The 18,813-nt window shown below is 34.0% G+C and overlaps 1 protein-coding gene across 9 annotated transcripts in view; it reads left to right on the top strand.

Annotated features, from left to right (window-relative positions):
• Nucleotides 1–18,813, top strand: part of DOCK7 (dedicator of cytokinesis 7) — a 154,703-nt gene that overhangs the window by 72,208 nt on the left and 63,682 nt on the right. For 8 of the 9 annotated variants that reach the window (XM_036234638.1, XM_036234678.1, XM_036234672.1 and 5 more), the window contains exons 17-22: nucleotides 803–941; nucleotides 1,794–1,895; nucleotides 6,284–6,370; nucleotides 8,173–8,404; nucleotides 11,284–11,445; nucleotides 15,306–15,475. In XM_036234638.1, the coding sequence (XP_036090531.1) occupies nucleotides 803–941; nucleotides 1,794–1,895; nucleotides 6,284–6,370; nucleotides 8,173–8,404; nucleotides 11,284–11,445; nucleotides 15,306–15,475 (892 nt within the window). Of the gene's footprint in view, nucleotides 1–802; nucleotides 942–1,793; nucleotides 1,896–6,283; nucleotides 6,371–8,172; nucleotides 8,405–11,283; nucleotides 11,446–15,305; nucleotides 15,476–18,813 lie in introns of those variants that run through there. The other variant, XR_004955171.1, reaches the window with a different exon arrangement.

Genomic DNA, 18,813 nt, shown 5'->3' with positions numbered 1-18,813 from the left:
CCTATAAAAATATTCTTGGGGCCATCCTTAATGAATATTGAGATGAAAATGCCATTAGTTTGATTAAATATGATATCTATTATATTCTTATAAGTGGCTAGGAGTACTTCTAAACTGTGGGACAGGTGTAATCTGTGGGTGTTCCCTGGTGTTTTTCTTTTCTTTGAGCTGTTAGTCAACACACTAATTAATGTTTTGGTAGCATTATTTATCTCTTTAGCAAGAGGACAATTGATATAAAACATTTCATAAAGAGCCCAACTTTATACTAAGTTGTCTAAAGACACCTTTTTTCTTTTTTACAAAAGGATAATTCAAATTAGTCTTAATTTTAAGCTGTAGTCCTATAATAGTAAAACGTTTTTCTCTGGTATGGTTTTAAAGTATACACTTATAAAAATTCATATTATTTTTTCTATGTAATGTGTATTAGAATTGGTTTATAATATATAGAAGGCATTGCCCTAGTCTCTTCTTTCATACAGTTTCCACTCTAATGAAGACCTCAGCATCAAGGTGGTGATTATAAATGCATTTTCAAATAGCAGGCTTACTCAGCCCATTAATAAAAATGGGGTGAGAAATTTCAGAAACAGAGGCAGCTCCCTCGTCTTGAAGTAGGAATTAGTTACTTAGGGTTTGAGAATAAAGAAAATATTTAGGCCAGAAGAAAAATTAAGCATGAATCCTGAAATTAATTAAAAAGTTACTCAAATATACAAATGCAGTAGTTATTTATTTTGAACAATTTCCTGACTATTGATCTGTTTTTTGTTTTGTTTTGTTTTGTTTTGTTTGTAAGGTCTCCTGATTTCCATGAAGAAATCAAAGTTAAACTCCCTGCTACTTTAACTGACCATCATCACTTGCTTTTTACTTTTTATCATGTTAGTTGTCAACAAAAGCAAAATACTCCTCTTGAAACTCCTGTGGGATATACAGTAAGTACATTTTTATTAAATATTTAGCTCTTTGATCTTAAAAATAATTATAATATTTAAGATATAGTTGGTATAATAGTTTTTATCTGATTTCCCACATTGGTTAGGAGTCAAGAAAATGCCCATTAATGTATTGATTAACTAGCGTGTATAAACAGATGTTTTTCCTGATTATTGTGTGTTTACCCAACAGTACGGTATAAATATAGTAGTTTTAAGGGTTCTTCAGAAGAGATAGTTTGAAAGTAAATTGATTAAAAGAGACCCTTGGCAATTAAATACATATATTATTACTTTAATTAAAGGCAATTAAAACCCTTGAGTATTTTTTGAAGATCTTTATGATTGAATTGCAAAGGTGAAGGACGTCATAATGTGCTATCACATTTTTGTCAGAAAAATCATGCCTTACCCAAAAGAGAAAATTCAACCTTTGATTCATTTTCTGTCTTCTTGCAGTTTGTGACATCAGTTTGCTAAATGTAAGAAATTAAATTTCTGGTCATACTTTTTAACTTTGCTTTCAAAATTCACATCCTTATTTACTTTGACACTATTACCCCACTTTAAAATGATATACCTTGTGGCTACCAACTTTCTACTACCAACCTCCCCTTGGCTAATAAGGACCTCCTATAGATTTAAATATTGCATAGTTAGCTAGTCATAATAATGTTTTGAGGACCATCCTTAACAAAATATTGTAGGGGGAACTTCATAATTAGATAATTAAATCCCTTTGGGGATGTGTGATAAATATGCCTCATATCAAGTTTTTAAAATAAATTTCCCAAGTAATCATTTATGTAACAAACGTATTTAAATGAAAATTGTTTCCTTTTTGTTTAAAAGTGGATACCAATGCTTCAGAATGGACGATTAAAGACTGGGCAGTTTTGCCTACCGGTCTCATTGGAAAAACCACCACAGGCTTACTCTGTACTGTCTCCTGAGGTCGGTATCTCTCTTGTTGATATTTTCAAGACTGGATGAAATGGGTTTTTCATTACAGAGATGTTTTTCTCAAACAAGACCTTGCTATTCTGTCTATAAGCATGTAGATAATGAAGTATTATTTTGTCCTATAAATAAAATTACTCTGTAGAATACTTAGAAGCTTTTATATTATTTCTAAAAATATAAGTATATTTAAAATCGAAGTAGTACATGAAATATAAACTCAAAGGAAAGACAAATTTGGAGAAGTTTTATATTGTAACACGAGAAACTTCTTTATATAAATATTTTTAGCAGAAAACATTTCACTAAAAGGGCGGAGGGAGAACAGATATAAATTAATTTTTTAGAATCTTTTTTGTAATTGATGATTATATACGTGAAAGTAAAGTAGCTATAAACATGTAGTATATGAGACATTAGCAACTTTGATGATGACATGTGACTTGAAAAAAACAAAAATATTGGAAAAATCTTAATCAAGAATCAGTAGTTGCTGTTTAAGAACCAAAGTGCCTTTTGAGAGAATATGTATTATGAATGTCGTACTGGTGACATTTATTTTCAGATTGGAGCTCAGTATTCACAAATAAATTTTTATTTTTATTTTTATTTTTAAAAAGCAATATAAGGTAACGCTACTGCTCTGACCTCTTTTCTCACTATTCTCTGTCACTCATTCTGCCTTAGCTACATAGCACAGCATCTTTGCTGTTCCTCAGACATGAAAAGCGCATTCCCATTTCAGGCCCTTTGCACTTATGTAAAATATACATAACAGAATTTTCCATTTTAAAATGTACAGTTATGTGATGTTAAGTATATGCACATTGTTTTGAAAACTAGCCTTTTAAAACTACTTTATATAGATGCCTAAAAAATACATTTTTTACTTTGCTTATTTTATGATTTTAACAAAATGTTATTATCCTATATATAACCTTCTGGGACTTGTATTTTTCATTCAGCATCATAGTACCAAGATGTAGTATTTTTTTTCTGTGATCAAAATGAAATATTTAACTGGCCTTTTATTGTCCTTAAAAATATAATCCTGATTTTTCTCCGTGACCTACAAATCTCTGACTGATCTGTGGTCTTCCGCCACTCCAACATCATCTTCTACCATAACTGCACACCTTCTCTCTGTACTTACAGCTTCTTTCAAACTTTCCTCTAAGCCTTTGAATTTTCTTTTTCCTCTTCCTGAGCTTGATGTGGCTGGATTTTTTTCATTATCTGAATTGTACTTCCTCAGAGAGAGACATCTTTTCTTTATGAGTTTTCAACCCTTCCCTCCTCCACACTGCCAATATACTCTATCATTTTTAATCCAATTTTTTTAACTTAATACTACCACCTGGAATTATCTTATTTTTTACTTGTTTTTATTTATCCCTGCTTGATGGTTGGATAAGTTTCCTGAAAACAGATCTAATGTTTACTATGAAACCCCAGTATCTAGAAAACTCTGTACACTTCAGTAATTATTTGTATGAATTAACCAGAAAAATTACAGAATTACTGGTATTAGTGAAAAAAAAAAAAAAACATGGAAATGACCTGCATAGAAACCAAGAGGTTAATGTTTAATTAACTTTTTGTGCATCCATATAATGGTATAGTAGCTAAGAGGAATGATATAGATTTAAATATCCCAATAAAATATTTATGATAAAAACATAAAAACAAGCAATGTAGTAGCAACCAAACTCAGTATGTAAGTATATATTAATAATTGCATAGGAAATAGTTTAGAGACTATATACCAAATTTAGCAAAGTTAGCTGTTGAAGGAATGTGGGACTATGAAAGTTTTTGCTGTTTTTTAAACCTCATATATTTTAGAAGGAAGCATAGCATAATTTGCATGATTTCACTATTGATTTCACTACTTATAGTTGGGTGACCTTGGGTAGTTTTCTTAATCTTTCTGCTGTGGATGAATTGTCTCACCCCAAAATTCATTCGTTGAACTTGTAATCCCCAAACATGATAGTATTTGCAGATTTGGCCTTTGGGAAGTAATTAGGTTTAGATGAGGTTGTGAGGGTGAGGCCTTGTGATAGAATTAATTAAAAGAAGAGACACCAGTTTGTTCTCTCTCTTGTGAGGACACAGTGAGAAGGTACCCTTCTGCTAGCTAGGGAGGTTCTCACCGGACACTGACTATGTTGGTATCTTGAATATGGACATTCAGTCTCTACACTGTGAGAAAATAAATTTCTGTTGTTTAAGTCACCCAGTGCATGGTATTTTATAATAGCAGCCCAAGCTAAGACGCTTTCTGTGCTGGAATTTTCTCATTTGTGAATCGAGAATAATTTATGCTTTTAATAGGGGTTATGTTGATGAGTGCATGATATAATAGTATTCAGAGCATTTAGAATGGTGCAAGGCACATAAAAAGTGTTAAAGTAGTGCTTGCCACTGTTATCACACTGCTTGTTAGAATATTTTAAGACAGCCTGCTTACTTTAGCAAGCATCAAAATCACCTGGACAGTCTGTTGTACCACAGTTGTTGAACTTTACCCCCCGAGTTTCTGAGGCAATAGATCTGAGTTGGGGGTTGATTATATACATTTTCAACAAGTGCTCAGATGATATTTATATTGCTGATCCTCAGATCAAACTTTGAGAATCACTATTTTTAAAGAAGTATATGTTCATATTTTACTCATGTATTTTTTTTATAACTGAAAACAGTGTTTTGGGTTAAAAGAGCTAGTACTGTTTTTTCTTTTGAGTAGTTTCAGTTCACCAGCTTTTTTTCCCAAAAATGTTTCCAAACCTATATTATCTGCCTCAGTAGAGATACTACATTTCTTTCCTATTTATGTTGAATTTTGTAACGGAAAACTGACTTCATTTGGTTTTCTTCACATAAAAATATAAAACAATGGAAAAGAAATTTATTTTTTATTTATTTTTTGCTGAGACTTTCTATTTTTGTCATTTGTTTCACAGATATTCACAACTGCTTGAAGTTATTTTTTTATGATGGCTGCTTTAAAAGCCTGTCAAATCTGTCCAGTCTGGGTTATCTTAGTATTGGTATCAGTTGCCTTTTTCTCATTTGAGATTTTCCTGGTTCTTGGTATGATGTGTGATTCTTTATTATATCCTGAACATTTCGAGTATCATTGACTCTAAATCTTATTTAACTCTTGTATTTTAGCAGTGGGGATGAGGGGAGGAGCTTTGGCCAGATGGGAATAAAGGTTCACATTCCTCACTCTGCATTGGGTTGGAGTAAGGGCTTATTATTGGATGGAAGTGGGATTTCAGGCTCCCTGCTAGGCCTCTGCTGACACTCCCTGATTGTGAAGAGCACAGGGCATCTTGGTACCGCTTTCTTCTTGGCCTCCACTGACACCACAATTGGGGTACATTATTCCACTGGGCAGGGGTCAACTCTCATCTCTGTCTTCTCTGATACCACCCAATGTGTGTGGGATGGGGTGAGGATCTGGCACCTTATTACAGCCAGCTGATGGTGGAAACCCAGGCTCCCCACTCAGCCTCTGGATGTGGGGTGGGGCTGCAATTTGTTTCTTTGTGTTTGGCCAGAGTAGGGCAATTCTCGGCTTTGACTAAAGAGAGCAGGCTTTTCTTGGAAGTTTTTTTTTTTTGGTCTTGCTCCTTTTGGCATTTCTGTGTTGCCAGCTTCTCTAGCACTTAGTCCAGGATATATGAGGTAAAAATAAAACCCAGGCAACACTGCCTTATAGTTCAGTCCTGAGGTCCCTATCCTATCTGCATTCTTCTATCCACCTGTCAGTCTTTGTTTATTTTATATATAATGTTCAGGGTTTTTAAGCAGTACTTAGCAGGAGGAATAGAGAGAAATAATGTGCTCTCTTTTTAAAATAAATTTATATGATATAATTTTAATTAACTTTCATGTTTTATCTTTTAAACAGCAGATTTCCTTTGCTTGTGAATATTTTAAAGTCCAATTAAAACATAAGAGTCTTTAAAATAGAAAAAATAGAATATTATAAACTTAAAATGATATAAATATGAATTTATTGACATGAAAAGAGATTCACAATGTAATATGTGAAAAAGAGGTTTCAAAATACGTTTGATATCACCTACGTAAGGGTGTGCATAAAAATACATTTGCATAGAGGAAGATTTGGAATGATATAAAGAGATCTGTTGTTGGGAAGATAGAATTTTGTGTATATTTTCTGCTTTTCTTTCCTCTAACCTTTTAATTCTCTTGTAGAGAACATACCAATTTTGTAATAAGAAAATGTTTTATATTTAAAGTACATAAAATATATTTCACAGTATTTTTTCTCATTGAAATATAATTTTTTTGTTTTCAGAATTTATAATCAAGCATCTGTGATCATTATATTTAATATCTTATAGGTTCCTCTACCTGGCATGAAATGGGTAGATAATCACAAAGGTGTTTTTAATGTCGAAGTTGTTGCTGTTTCATCTATCCATACACAAGTGAGTTTTAATAATTTTATGATCACATTTCACTTGAATGAATTGAACATATTGTTTAGTCCTTAAATCCATTTTGCTACCTGCTGTAAGACTTAATGAGAGTTCAAAATGTATAGATTTATGGACGTGATTCCATAGTGTAGTGGTTAGCATGTCTGCTCTACACACAGAAGGTCCTCGGTTCAAACCCCAGTGGAGCCACAGTCCGTGGTCTATACCCATGCTACCCTGAACAAGCCCGATGTATAATCTCATAAGCTAAGCAGGGTCGGGCCTGGTTAGTACTTGGATAGATCACTTATGAAGGCCAGCTACCGTAGGCATAAATTAAAAAAAAAAAAAGTATAGATTTAGAAGTTAACTTTTTAAAGAAATCAATAAATGTCATTTAATGCCAACAAAAGCAAATATTTTGCTTTTGAAAATGTCACTGACTCCATTTGAACAGTTAAGTAATTTTTTCTGTTAAATTTCTGATACATAGCAAAATGCTTAAAGTTGAAAAAGCACCATCTGTCTCATTTTATCTCTCATAGATAGACACAGGTATTTCAAATGGAAAGAGTTCTTAGGGATGATTTACTCTATATTCTTCACTATATTTCTGGAATATGCTTGTAGCTCTTTGAAATTTACTGGATGTATAGTTAGAACTCCATAGAATTATTTTTTACTTGTTTAAAATATACATGTCAATTTAGTGTTATAAATGTGAAGCTGTTCAGCATTATTACCTTTTCTTAAAGTGTATTTTTATCATTAAATAAGTGAAAGTCTTCCCAGAGTTTCAGCAGACTTTGCTCACACCTCATTGGTCAGAACTATAACACATGGTCATCTCTAGTTATTAAAGAGGCTGAGAAAGCAGGCGTGTATCCTGGGAGTGGGCACTTACTGCCTTATATAAGACTGCTCTTCTGTTAGTGTATAGGAGGTTAAATAAGAGTAGTCAGGAAATGGAAACTGCCAGTAATTTGAACGGATAAGATTTGTATATAAATAATTATTAACTAGGTTAAAGGTAATTCACTACTAAATGGAGTAAAAGAGAATTCTGTGATTGTAACAAAGATAGCAATTGCAGGATGTGATAAGGAGGGAAATTAGAAACCTAAAAAAGGATCCTGAAGGCTGAGAATTGGATCTCTGAGGAGAGGACGCCACTGCCACAGGAACACATTGCCTGCCACGCGGTAGTAATGAAGAACTTGGTGGAGGGCACCTACTATGAGAGCCATCATTGCTGTGGCGAATGCTGCTACCCACGTCCCTCACCTCTGAGCCACCAGCATTCACATCTGTTAGCCGCCAGGGAGACAGCAGAAAGGTTCCTGCTAACTGCTCAGGCCTAGCAGGCTGCTTCCTGTACCATCGTTGTCAGAGCCTGACCACAAGCCACCTGACAAGGGAGAAATGTGATTTGAAGAGTCTAGTCCAAGTACTGCAAAATGTGGCAAAGGTGATGGGTTTGGATGGAGCCGAGAGGCAATAAATTAATAATGAGCACAGGTAGGTTACTGGCAAACCTGCCGTAGTAATTGAGCTCTAAAACAATAAGGCAGACTCACACTGGGGAAAAAACTCTTAATTAGTATTAATAGATTTCTTGAGTCATCACTGGTATTTAAAGTGGCTACTTTCCAATAATAAATGAAAATAGATGTAGTGTTTAATTAGAAACGATATTGTATATACTTCTGTACTTTTATGTATAATCAATTAATATGAGATATTTTATTAGTTATCCATAGTTTGGGGAATTTACACTTATAATTGTTTAGTGCTTTTGTTCTTTGTTTTAGGATCCTTATCTTGACAAGTTTTTTGCTTTGGTCAATGCTCTGGATGAGCACATGTTCCCAGTCCGAATTGGAGACATGCGAATCATGGAAAATAACTTAGAAAATGAACTGAAGAGCAGTATTTCAGCATTGAGTTCATCTCAGCTGGAACCAGTGGTCCGATTTCTTCATCTTCTGCTTGATAAATTGATACTTCTAGTTGTTAGACCTCCTGTCATTGCTGGCCAAATAGGTAATTTGCTTTTGTTTGGAGAATCATAAAATTTATAATTTGACATTCCTAACTTCTGCAGAACTAGAACCATGATTCTCCTTTGCTGTTTGATTTTGGGGAAGCGGGGGGGGGGAGGGCGATTGTTATTTATTTGTTTTTAATGCCAGAAAATAACTTTATTTTGTTTTTTATAAAATGTGCCATATAGATTTCTATGGAAATTATGGAAACACATTCATTTATTCACCAAATATTTACTAAGCAGTTATTATGTACCCAGACACTGATAGGCATTGTCCAAGGCATAGTTCCTGCTTTTAAGGCTCTCAGAGACTCGTTAGGAAAACAAGCAGATAAATCAAGTTGCATTTTACATGCCATGTAATCTACCCAGTCTACATTTCACTCACCTGCTTCCTCTATGTAATGTAGCTCTTCTTTTCTTCATTAACTCAAAATTTCTATATTCTTTTTTTAGTTCTGTATTGTTCTAGAATTAGAAGTATTCCTGTTTCCCACCCTTTCCCAAGATTTCTTCCTCTACTTTTGCTGACAGCTTTTACCTAAATCCTGCAATGTAGTTGAGCTTATAAGAAAATCCAGCTAACTTGTTATAGAAATTTAGTGTTAAGTGGGAAAGGAGTATTCGATGCCTTGGGACCTTTTTTTTTTTTTTTTTCCTCAGGGGAGGCTTGTAAGTAAGGGTAATTTAAATATGAGTAGGAGTATGACAGGTTAATAGCTAGTCCAGGAAGATGAAACAGCATGTGCATTATACAAAAAGGGACCCGGAAGATTGGGAGAATTATAAATAATTGGAGGGTTGGTATTTAGAGATGATAGGTGGTGAAGGAGATCAAGTAGGGTCTTCCATGACACCTTGGGGAATTGGACTATTATTCTGTAAGGATAATAGTCCCAGACCCTTCGAAGGGTCTGGTCTTAATTAGGGACGTAACATGACCCAGTCTGGCTTTTGTAAAGATGACTGTGATGCATGGAAATGGGTTGAAAGTGAGAAAATCTGGAGGCAGGGAGACAAATTAGGAATCTTGTAGAATTTGATGTAAAAACTATGAGGTCCTGATAAAAGATAGATGACAGTGGGTTGGAGAAGAGAGGGTGGGTTAAGAGATATTGAAGAAATATTGTAGAGTACCAGTACAGGAGTCATAGGAGAAGTTAAGGAAAAAAGTTTATTAATTGTTATAGATTGTGTAAGTAAAATAATATCAATAGTAATAAACATTTGCATAAGGCTTATATGTACCAGGAATAGTGCTATGTGCTTTATTTATATTAATGTATGTAATCCTCACAACTCTGTATGGGTATCATTGGCACCACCATTTCATGAGTGAGTAAAGTGATGAGCATAATGCTTTGAAAATTTGCCTAAGGATTCGAGCCCAAGCAGTTTACTCCAGAGTCCTACTCTTATCTATTATACTTATATCCACTGATGAAATTCTCAAGAATAGTTTTAGTGTAATAGTGAAAATAGAAACTGGATTACAGAGAATTAACTAGTAAACAGTAGATGATGCAAGGAATACAAAAAGCATTTACTACTCTTTAAAGATATTTAGTTAAAAGAGGAAGCAGGGTCAATTAGGGTATAAGAATATGAGATTTGGGCATGCTTATGTCCTTTGAGAAACTACAACGGTGTAGGGGAGAAAATTTAAGATGTAAGAGTGTGAGATAGTTTAATTCATGAAGCAAGCCTGTAGGACAAAAGTGAAGGTGAATAGATCATTCTTATATAGGAGAGGAGCACTGATTCCTTTGGACAGAAAATAAAAATCTCTTCAGATACTGCTAAATTTTTACAAGAACTTCAGGACTTTCCTGTTATATACTTTTTTTTTTTTTTCCCCTGAGTGATAAAAAGCAAGATTGCTGAGAAGGGAGTAGGTGGACTTGAATTTTGAAGAGGAATCTGGTGGTTTGGAATAGCTACTTCTATGAGGAAAAGGAAAATGAATTAACCAGAAACACAAGTAGGATTGCTAAACCTCACTTAAGTTTCTCTGTCTCTCTAGTCTCTTCCTCTTCTAGTTCAATATATGTAGATTAATCTTCCTAAATGACCACTTTATCTGATTATTCTACTTTTACAAAAACTTAATTGGTCCCATTATCTGTTCATAATTTCCTGTCTTGATGAAATAAATCATAGATTGAGACTCTATTGCTCACAGTAGCTGCTTGGTTTATCCACTTATTCAGTGTACTACCAGAATTTCCAAGTTTGTGCAAAATTCTTTTTATATACTGACTTGAATGACTGAGTAGATGTTGCTTAATCTGACATTTAAAATGCTATATACAGTTTTACCTCAACCTGATTTTCTAGCCATTTTTCCTTCTAATACTTTTACAGATTCACTTATTTTAATCAAGTTGTTTGCTCACTATTTTCTTATTAAGTTGATATTTTAAACAATCTACTTTTGCTGTTAACAGTTTTTACTTTTTTAAACAAAAGTAATGTGCTCATTGTATGCTATGTAGCGTTTCAACAAAATTGTTAAAATGAGAAGTTACTTCTCAAAGGTGATACGCAAGATAGATTTTTTTTTTTTCTTGTGTGCTTTGTATTATTGTTTTACAAAATAATGGGTACCTGTTTGATGGTGTTTTGTTTTTCGACTAAGCCAACCCATACAATTTTCATGTTAAATTAATAAAATGAGTTTTTTCTCATTTTGTTTAGGAAGGTATTTTTGATTCAGCTAATACAGGATATCATTAAAATTAATATCAAATATCTTTATGCACTTATTGTGTATATTGACTATACATAATGCATATAGTGATAATAATAACTTGATTCTTTTGGGATTTAAGGTCTAAAAAAGTTAATGCAAAAATATTTTCCTCATTCTTATAAGTTAATCTAGGTCAAGCATCTTTTGAAGCCATGGCATCAATTACAAATCGGCTTCACAAAAACTTGGACGGAAACGACCAGCATGGCCGGAACAGCCTTCTCGCGTCATATATCTATTATGTTTTTCGCCTACCAAATACTCACCCTAATTCCCCATCACCAGGTATTTTTTTTCTTTTTGCTATGAAACTGTCTTGCATAGATTATTTATTCATGGCAAGATTGGAATAATCTTATAGTCCATCGTGTGATGCAGTCATTCAACAGCAAACATTTATTGAATGCCTGCCAAGTGCTATGGACTATGCTAGGTGCTGGAGTTAAATTAGTAGTTAAAAAATATTCACTGAATGTAGAGTACAGCATAGGGAATGTGGTGAACTACATGGTAATGACTATGTATAGTGCCAGGTGGGTACTAGAGTAAGTGGAGAAATCACTTTGTAAATTATATAAATGTCTAACCATTGTGCTGTACATCTGAAACTAATATAAAATTAAATTTTAAAAATAATATGTTTAAAAGCATCATTACAGGTTACACTTACATTATAGGTTACATTTTAAAGCATTATTATACAGCTTCCTTTAATTTGCATTAGAGGGATTTTGGTTGAAGTAACTCTTGGAAATGAACCTTGAAAATAACTTACTCTGTCTCTGGAAGTGTTTTATTCTTCCCCGTTAAGATAAATAGAATGTCGTATTTGTCATCTAGAGTGCTATTGGACATTAAAGAAGAAATATAATGTCTCAGTCATTTCCTGATAACCCCGGGAAACCTACAATAATAGATTATTCTCTAGAAAAGTCTGATCTATTCATGGTCAATAAAATAACATAGCCTTTCTGAACATTAGAGCTCAAAGTAGTTATTTGCTTTTTATTGTGACCTTGGTGATAGTGGAGTTTGTGGTGTGGTGAGGGCAGGTAGATGTCTTAGTTTGAATAACTCTTTAGTTAAAAAAAAATAACTCTTTAGTTATTCAGTTAATCATGTCACATACAACTTTCCACTACTCACCTACTTGTATGATAACTCTATTTGAGGTTTCATCACTAATGAAAATGGTGAATGCCCTTTTTTCCATCTCCTGGCAACATTAACATTAATATTGGTGACAGTAATTATGATATTCATTGTGGAAACAAGGCGTAATAGTGTTAACTCATTTTATTTTATTTTTTAATTTTTATTGTTGTCCCTCACTCCTTTGGCAACCATCAGCTTGTTCTCTGTAACCATGGGTCTGTTTCTATTTTGTTGTTTATTCATTTGTATTATTTTTTTAGATTACATGTATAAGCGAAATCATGTGGTGTTTGTCATTCACTGTGTGATTTATTTCACTTAATACCCTATAGGTTCATCCATGTTGTCGCAGATGGCAAAATTTCATTCTCCTTTATGGCCATGTTGTCGCAGATGGCAAAATTTCATTCTCCTTTATCCTCTGTGTGTGTGTGTGTGTGTGTGTGTGTGTGTGAGTGATGATGTCTTTATTCATTTGTCTATCAGTGGACACCGAATATTTTTGTTTTGTTGGTATAAATACCCAGAAGTCAAATCGATTGATTGTATGACAGCTCTATTTTTAATTTTTTGAGGAATCTCCATACTGTTTTGCATAGTGGCTGAATTAATTTACAGTCTTACCAACAGTGTACGAGGGTTCTCTTTTTTCCATATCCTTGCCAGTACTTGTAATCTGTTGACTTATTGATGATAGCCATTCTGACATTCTGACAGGTGTGAGATTATATCTCCTTGTGGTTTCATTTGCATTTCCCTGATGATTATTGATGTTGATCATTTTTTCATATGTCTGTTGGCTAGGTGTATGTCCTCTTTGGAGAAATGTCTCTTCATGTCCTCTGCTCATTTTATTTCCCCTCTTTAATCCACACCCCACCCCCCACTTCCACCCCTGACCTACAGATGTGGCTGTCTCCCCTTAAGAACTGGATCTCTGAAGGTGGGGTGTCTCCTCCCACACGCTCACAGCATGCATGCGAGGCCTGGCATCCCTGGTGCACTCACGGGGACCCAGTGCTCCCGGAGCCTGGTGCACCCGGGCCCAGGGAACCCGAGGCTTGGCATCCCCTGCACACTCAGGGGGCCTGGTGCACCCAGGGCCTGGCGCACCCGGGGCCTGGTGCACCCGGGGTATGGTCCGTGACTCCACCTGGGGCGTGAACCCAGAACCTTCTGCGTGTAAAGCTGACATGCTATCCATTAAACTATGGAGCCACCCTCTCTTCTCATTTTTTAATCAGATTATGTTTTGGCATTAAGTTGTATAACTTAGATATTTTGGGTCTTACCCCCTTATCAAATATATTATTTGTGAATGTCTTTTCCCATTCGGTAGGTTGTCTTTTCGTTTTGTTGATGGCTCCCTTCATTGTGCAAAATCTTTTTAGTTTGATGTAGTCCTAATTGTATATTTTTTCTTTTGTTGCCCTTGCTGAGGAGACATATCCAAAAAGATATTGATAATACCATTATCAACAAGTTTACTGCCTCTGTTTTTCTTCTAAGAGTTTTATGGTTGAAGGTCTTACATTTAAGTCTTTACTCTATTTTGAGTTTATTTTTGTACATGATATAAAAAAGGGGTCCTATTTTATTTTCTTCCCTTATCTGTTCAGTTTTCCCAACACTACTTATTGAAGAGACTGCCTTTCCCCCATTGTGTCTCCTTGTCATAGATTGATTGGTCGTATGAGTGAGGATTTACTTCCGGGCTCTCCATTCTGTTCCTTTGATCTCCGTCTGTTGTTATGCCAGTACCATGCTGTTTTCACTGTTGCGCTTTGTAGTACAGTTTGAAATCAGGGAACATGACACCTACCACTTCGTTCTTTCTCAAGATTTCTTTGGCTAAATATGGGTCTTTTGTGGTTCCTTATAAATTTTAGGATTAGTTCTAATTCCGAGAATACCATTAGTATTTTAATATAGATTGCATGAATCTGTATATTGCTTTAGGTAGTAAGGACATTTTAGCAGTAGTAATCCTTCTAATCCAATAATAGGAATCTGACTCCAAGTTTTAGTTTATCTCATAATTGCAAAAAGAGAAGTAATTGGCTCATATCCTACTTTCTAATTTTCTATCTTGATTTTTAAAATTATAGTACTTGAGTCTCTGAATGTACAACTGATTGTGGACTATATATATGATGGTTCTCCATTTACTTTTTTTATTCAGTACACTATTAGAATTCCACAGATTTTTGCAAAACATCTTTTTTTACACTCTAACCTGAAAGACTATATAAATTAACTCGTTGACAGGTGTGTGTCATTTCCAAATATGATAGAGCTCCTTAGAAAAAATGAGATAAACTATGGAAATAATTGCTGGCTATTTTTATGCTCATAGAACATGGTTGAATGATGGTGTCAGGCTTGATTTTAGGTTAAAAAGGGATTTTTCACTTTTTTTTTGTAACCTGGGCTCTAGGAGAATTATCTCTAGGTTTTTTTGTATGTATATCATAAGGATACCATTTTGTTATAGTTCAAATTGTCACTGATGAAGATAGAGAAAGAAAATATAGTCTCCTTTATGAAATATTGACAGTAAATTGGCTCCCCCTTTAGTGATTGTATCAAAGGACAGAGCGGGAGGGGTGGGAAAAAGAAAAAGACATCAGGTGTGGAGTATTTTGGGTCCCAGATACTAGGTACACCCATATCTAAATTTAAGGTAATATGCATGAGTGTGTTTCCTACTACTTTTTGATTTTTATTTTACATATAATCAATAATAGAAACTTGAAGAGCTGATGGTTTTATTTATAATTCATGTGGTTTTGTTAACTGCTATAAAATAGAATATCTTTGTGTAGCTATCATTGGGTATTGAGTGTTTTTCTTTCTCTTACAGTCTTCATTTAGAAACAAAAGCAATTCATGATCTTTATGGAATTTTGTGAAGTGGCAGAGATTTTATCAAATGTTTTTCTGACTAATTTTCTTTGTTTAATTATATATTATTTTATACACAACTCTAGGTCCTGGGGGTTTGGGCGGATCAGTGCATTATGCCACAATGGCAAGATCTGCTGTAAGACCTGCAAGCCTTAATTTAAATCGTTCTCGGAGCCTTAGTAATAGTAATCCAGATATATCTGGAACTCCCACGTCACCAGATGACGAAGTACGGTCCATCATCGGCAGTAAGGTAAACTGAAGATATGCGTCTATAAATTGGGTTTTCATTTATGAACAAATGAAAAAGTTTTTAATTATTTTAACTTATTAATTTTAAAATGTATTTGAGTTAATAATGAGCAAGAAATTGTACATTACTAGTCTATCAGTAAATTTATTCTTAGTTTAAAAATGTGTGTTTGAGTTAGTAATAAGCAAGAAATTATACATTTCTATCAGTAAACACTAAGCGTTTCATGTTTCTGTTAAATAGGCTTGCTGTTAGAAACCGATTTGTGCACTTTGCTCAAAAATCTGCCAAATTCTAAAATCTATCCATGATGACCAGTCACATATTACTCACTTTTGTCTTTCTGATACTTCATCATGTGAGAAATGGCTAGATTTATTTCCTATAGAATTAAAAGACCTATGTGACTACTTTGTAGAAAAGACATATCATTGATTCAAAATATAAGTCCTCCTTCTTCAAAAAATGTCAAGAACAATGTTAAGCCTTATTGATAATAGAGATACATTTCCTATGCAAAACTCTGTGTAAAGTGCACAAAGATAAAAAGTGTATGACTTATTTAATGATAGTTAATGACTATCGCAGACATCAAAGGAGACACCAGCTAGTATAAGATCTAGCCACATTTGATTTAAAGCATTCATCTTTATTACCCAAAGAAATATACTTATGGAACAAATAGTTATTATGTGAAGTACAAAAATAACCCAGAGTATATACAGTCCATCCGGACATAAGAACAGTAAGACTGAGGCCAAGAAACCACGTCACGTTGTATTTTGACCATACTATTTCAAATGTATTTTTTGCTATTGTAAAGGAGGAAGATATTGTTATGGAATCATAGCCAACTTTTCTTTGGTATTTTAGTTCATTAATAAAGATATGAGGAAAAGTTGCTAACCACTTAGCCTAAACTATAATAGAATTTTTTTTTTTTAAGATCTGAGTTGTTTGGTTTTGTTAGGTGAAATACTTGAACATTGACCAAAAACATCAGAACTACTCACATCTATTCATATAGTTATAGAAATTTTATATTCAGAGGCTTCTAACGAGCTTAAAGTACTGTTCATTTTAAAGCAACTTTTTAAAGTTAATTTCTCACAGATCAAAAATATATTTTGTAAACTTACCCACATATATTTCCATGTTAAGGAAAAGAACTCAAGTTTTTTATACTTGTCTTTATTTTTTTATCATATCATTGTTATAGAGGTAATACTTAGCATTATTTATATACTATAAAATACAGTTTTTTTGTAGAATGAATCTGATTTACGAATTATAAGAAATTTTCTTATTAAAGAGCTATGGATACCATTTTCTTGAAGGTCCTATGTTTTAAACCTCTAAATTTATATAAGATTTCCATTATGCCTAAGTTAGCATGATTCTAGAGTTTTTTTTTTTTTTATGATGTATTTGATAAATTATAACATCAAGATTTAGAACAAATGTCTACAGATACGGGAATTATTTGCCTTTTTCAGGTAGTTTATAAAATGGGGCATAATGACATAAACTTACTTTCGATGCTATATGATATATAGTGATATATATCAATTTCTGAGAAAGCCATCATAAGATGAGAATTTGTTTTATGACAACACAGCCATGTATAGGTCAGGTTTTTTTTATATAGCTTTTATATGTTCTCTTTTTGTTGCAAAATTTTTGCTAGCTACCTTTATTTTGGACCATCGTTTAGTCATAACCCCTAATAATGGTAGTATATAATTTTATTTCATTGAAAAATTAAAAGGAATGTTGAAGTTTATTTATAGCTCCTCTTTATTCTGATTGTATTGGCCTAGAAATTTAATTAACTCATCTTCTTTAATAATTGTTTTCTTTCACCTTGCCTTAGCCATGGTCATAATCTAGATCTTATCTTTACTGACAACTTTAACCTTCATAACTTCTGTTTCATACATTTGATTCTCTAACCATTAGCTCCTATTTTTTCTTTAGTACCCCAACTCCAACAATTTCTCTACTTCTCTGGAACTTCTAATCACTTGATCCTATGACCTTTATACTGTGCCTCACCTTCCTAATGTTTTTTCCTCCAATTTAGCCAATTTAAGTTCCAGTCTATTGTTATAATTATCCCCATTGTAATCAAATTGCAATTCACTTATCCTTCTCTCACTTCATTTTACTTGCTTAACCAAACCTCAAACCATATTTGAACCCAATTCACTGCCTGTGCCATGTTAGCACCTGTGCCATTGAACGTGACTGGAGAAATACCATGAGCCTGGTGTCATTTGAAATTAAAGAGACCATAAACCTCAGAGAACCCCTAATGTTGTCAAGCAATTATACTGCGTGCGTGTGCGCGCATGAGCGTGCGCTCTCTCTCTCGCTCTCTCATTCTCACTCTCTCGCTCGCTCTCTCTCTCACTCTTCTGTATTCCATCTACTTTCCCAATCTCCCAGAAAAAGGTTTCATGCAGCCTTTTGTTACTTCAGACCTCCTAACATCTCTCCATCAGTCCTTCTTACTTTATCTCCTACTTCATTGAGAAAATTGAAGCCATCAGAAGAAAATTTTGGGTAGACATTTATCCTTGTAGCATCTACCTACCTACTACCATCTCCTATTACCTAATACTTAATACCCTGCTATAGATGAACTGTCCATTTCCCTAAATCACACCCTCCATTTGTACACAACTTCCCATCCCCTCTCACTTAAGATCCTCGCTCTAGCCACTCTTTTCAACTCTCTTCCATATCATCTGTTTCTCCTTGTCTGCTACATCATCCCATACACATACATGTTATTTTTCTATTAAAAAAATCTTGTTTAGTATTTCTGCTGTCAGCTTCTTTGTCATTTCTCTGGTACTTTTTGTAATAGGATTCTTCAAAGGAGCTTTTTATACTTCCTATGCTCATTTCTTTTGCTCCCATTCTCTTTAGCCTACTTCGATCAGATATTTCTCCCATCTTCCACCCATACTGCCCTTGTTGATGTCACTAGTGCTCTCCGTGTTACTAAATCCAATGGTCAAGTCTCGACACATAGCTTTACCTTCTAGCAGCTTTTATCACAGTTACGTTCTCATTCCTTCTTGGTTTATTGTGTTTACCTGGCTTATTCTTCCTTGGTTTGTTCTATTTACCTGGTTTGCAAGAGAGTACTACACTCTCTTAGTTTTCTACTTTACTAATTACACCTTTTTGGTCTCCTTTGTGGATTCTTGTTTTTCTGATCTTCTTATCTGGAAGTACCCCCAGGCCTCTGTCCTTTATTCTCTTCCCTTCCTATCCCTTCCCCTTTTCTTCTCTTATTTCTACACTCACTTGGTGATCTTATCAAGCCC

Source organism: Rousettus aegyptiacus, unplaced genomic scaffold, assembly GCF_014176215.1.
Source record: "Rousettus aegyptiacus isolate mRouAeg1 unplaced genomic scaffold, mRouAeg1.p scaffold_m13_p_1, whole genome shotgun sequence".
Taxonomy (NCBI): Eukaryota; Metazoa; Chordata; class Mammalia; order Chiroptera; family Pteropodidae; genus Rousettus; species Rousettus aegyptiacus.
This window is presented reverse-complemented; position numbering and strand designations above follow the sequence as displayed.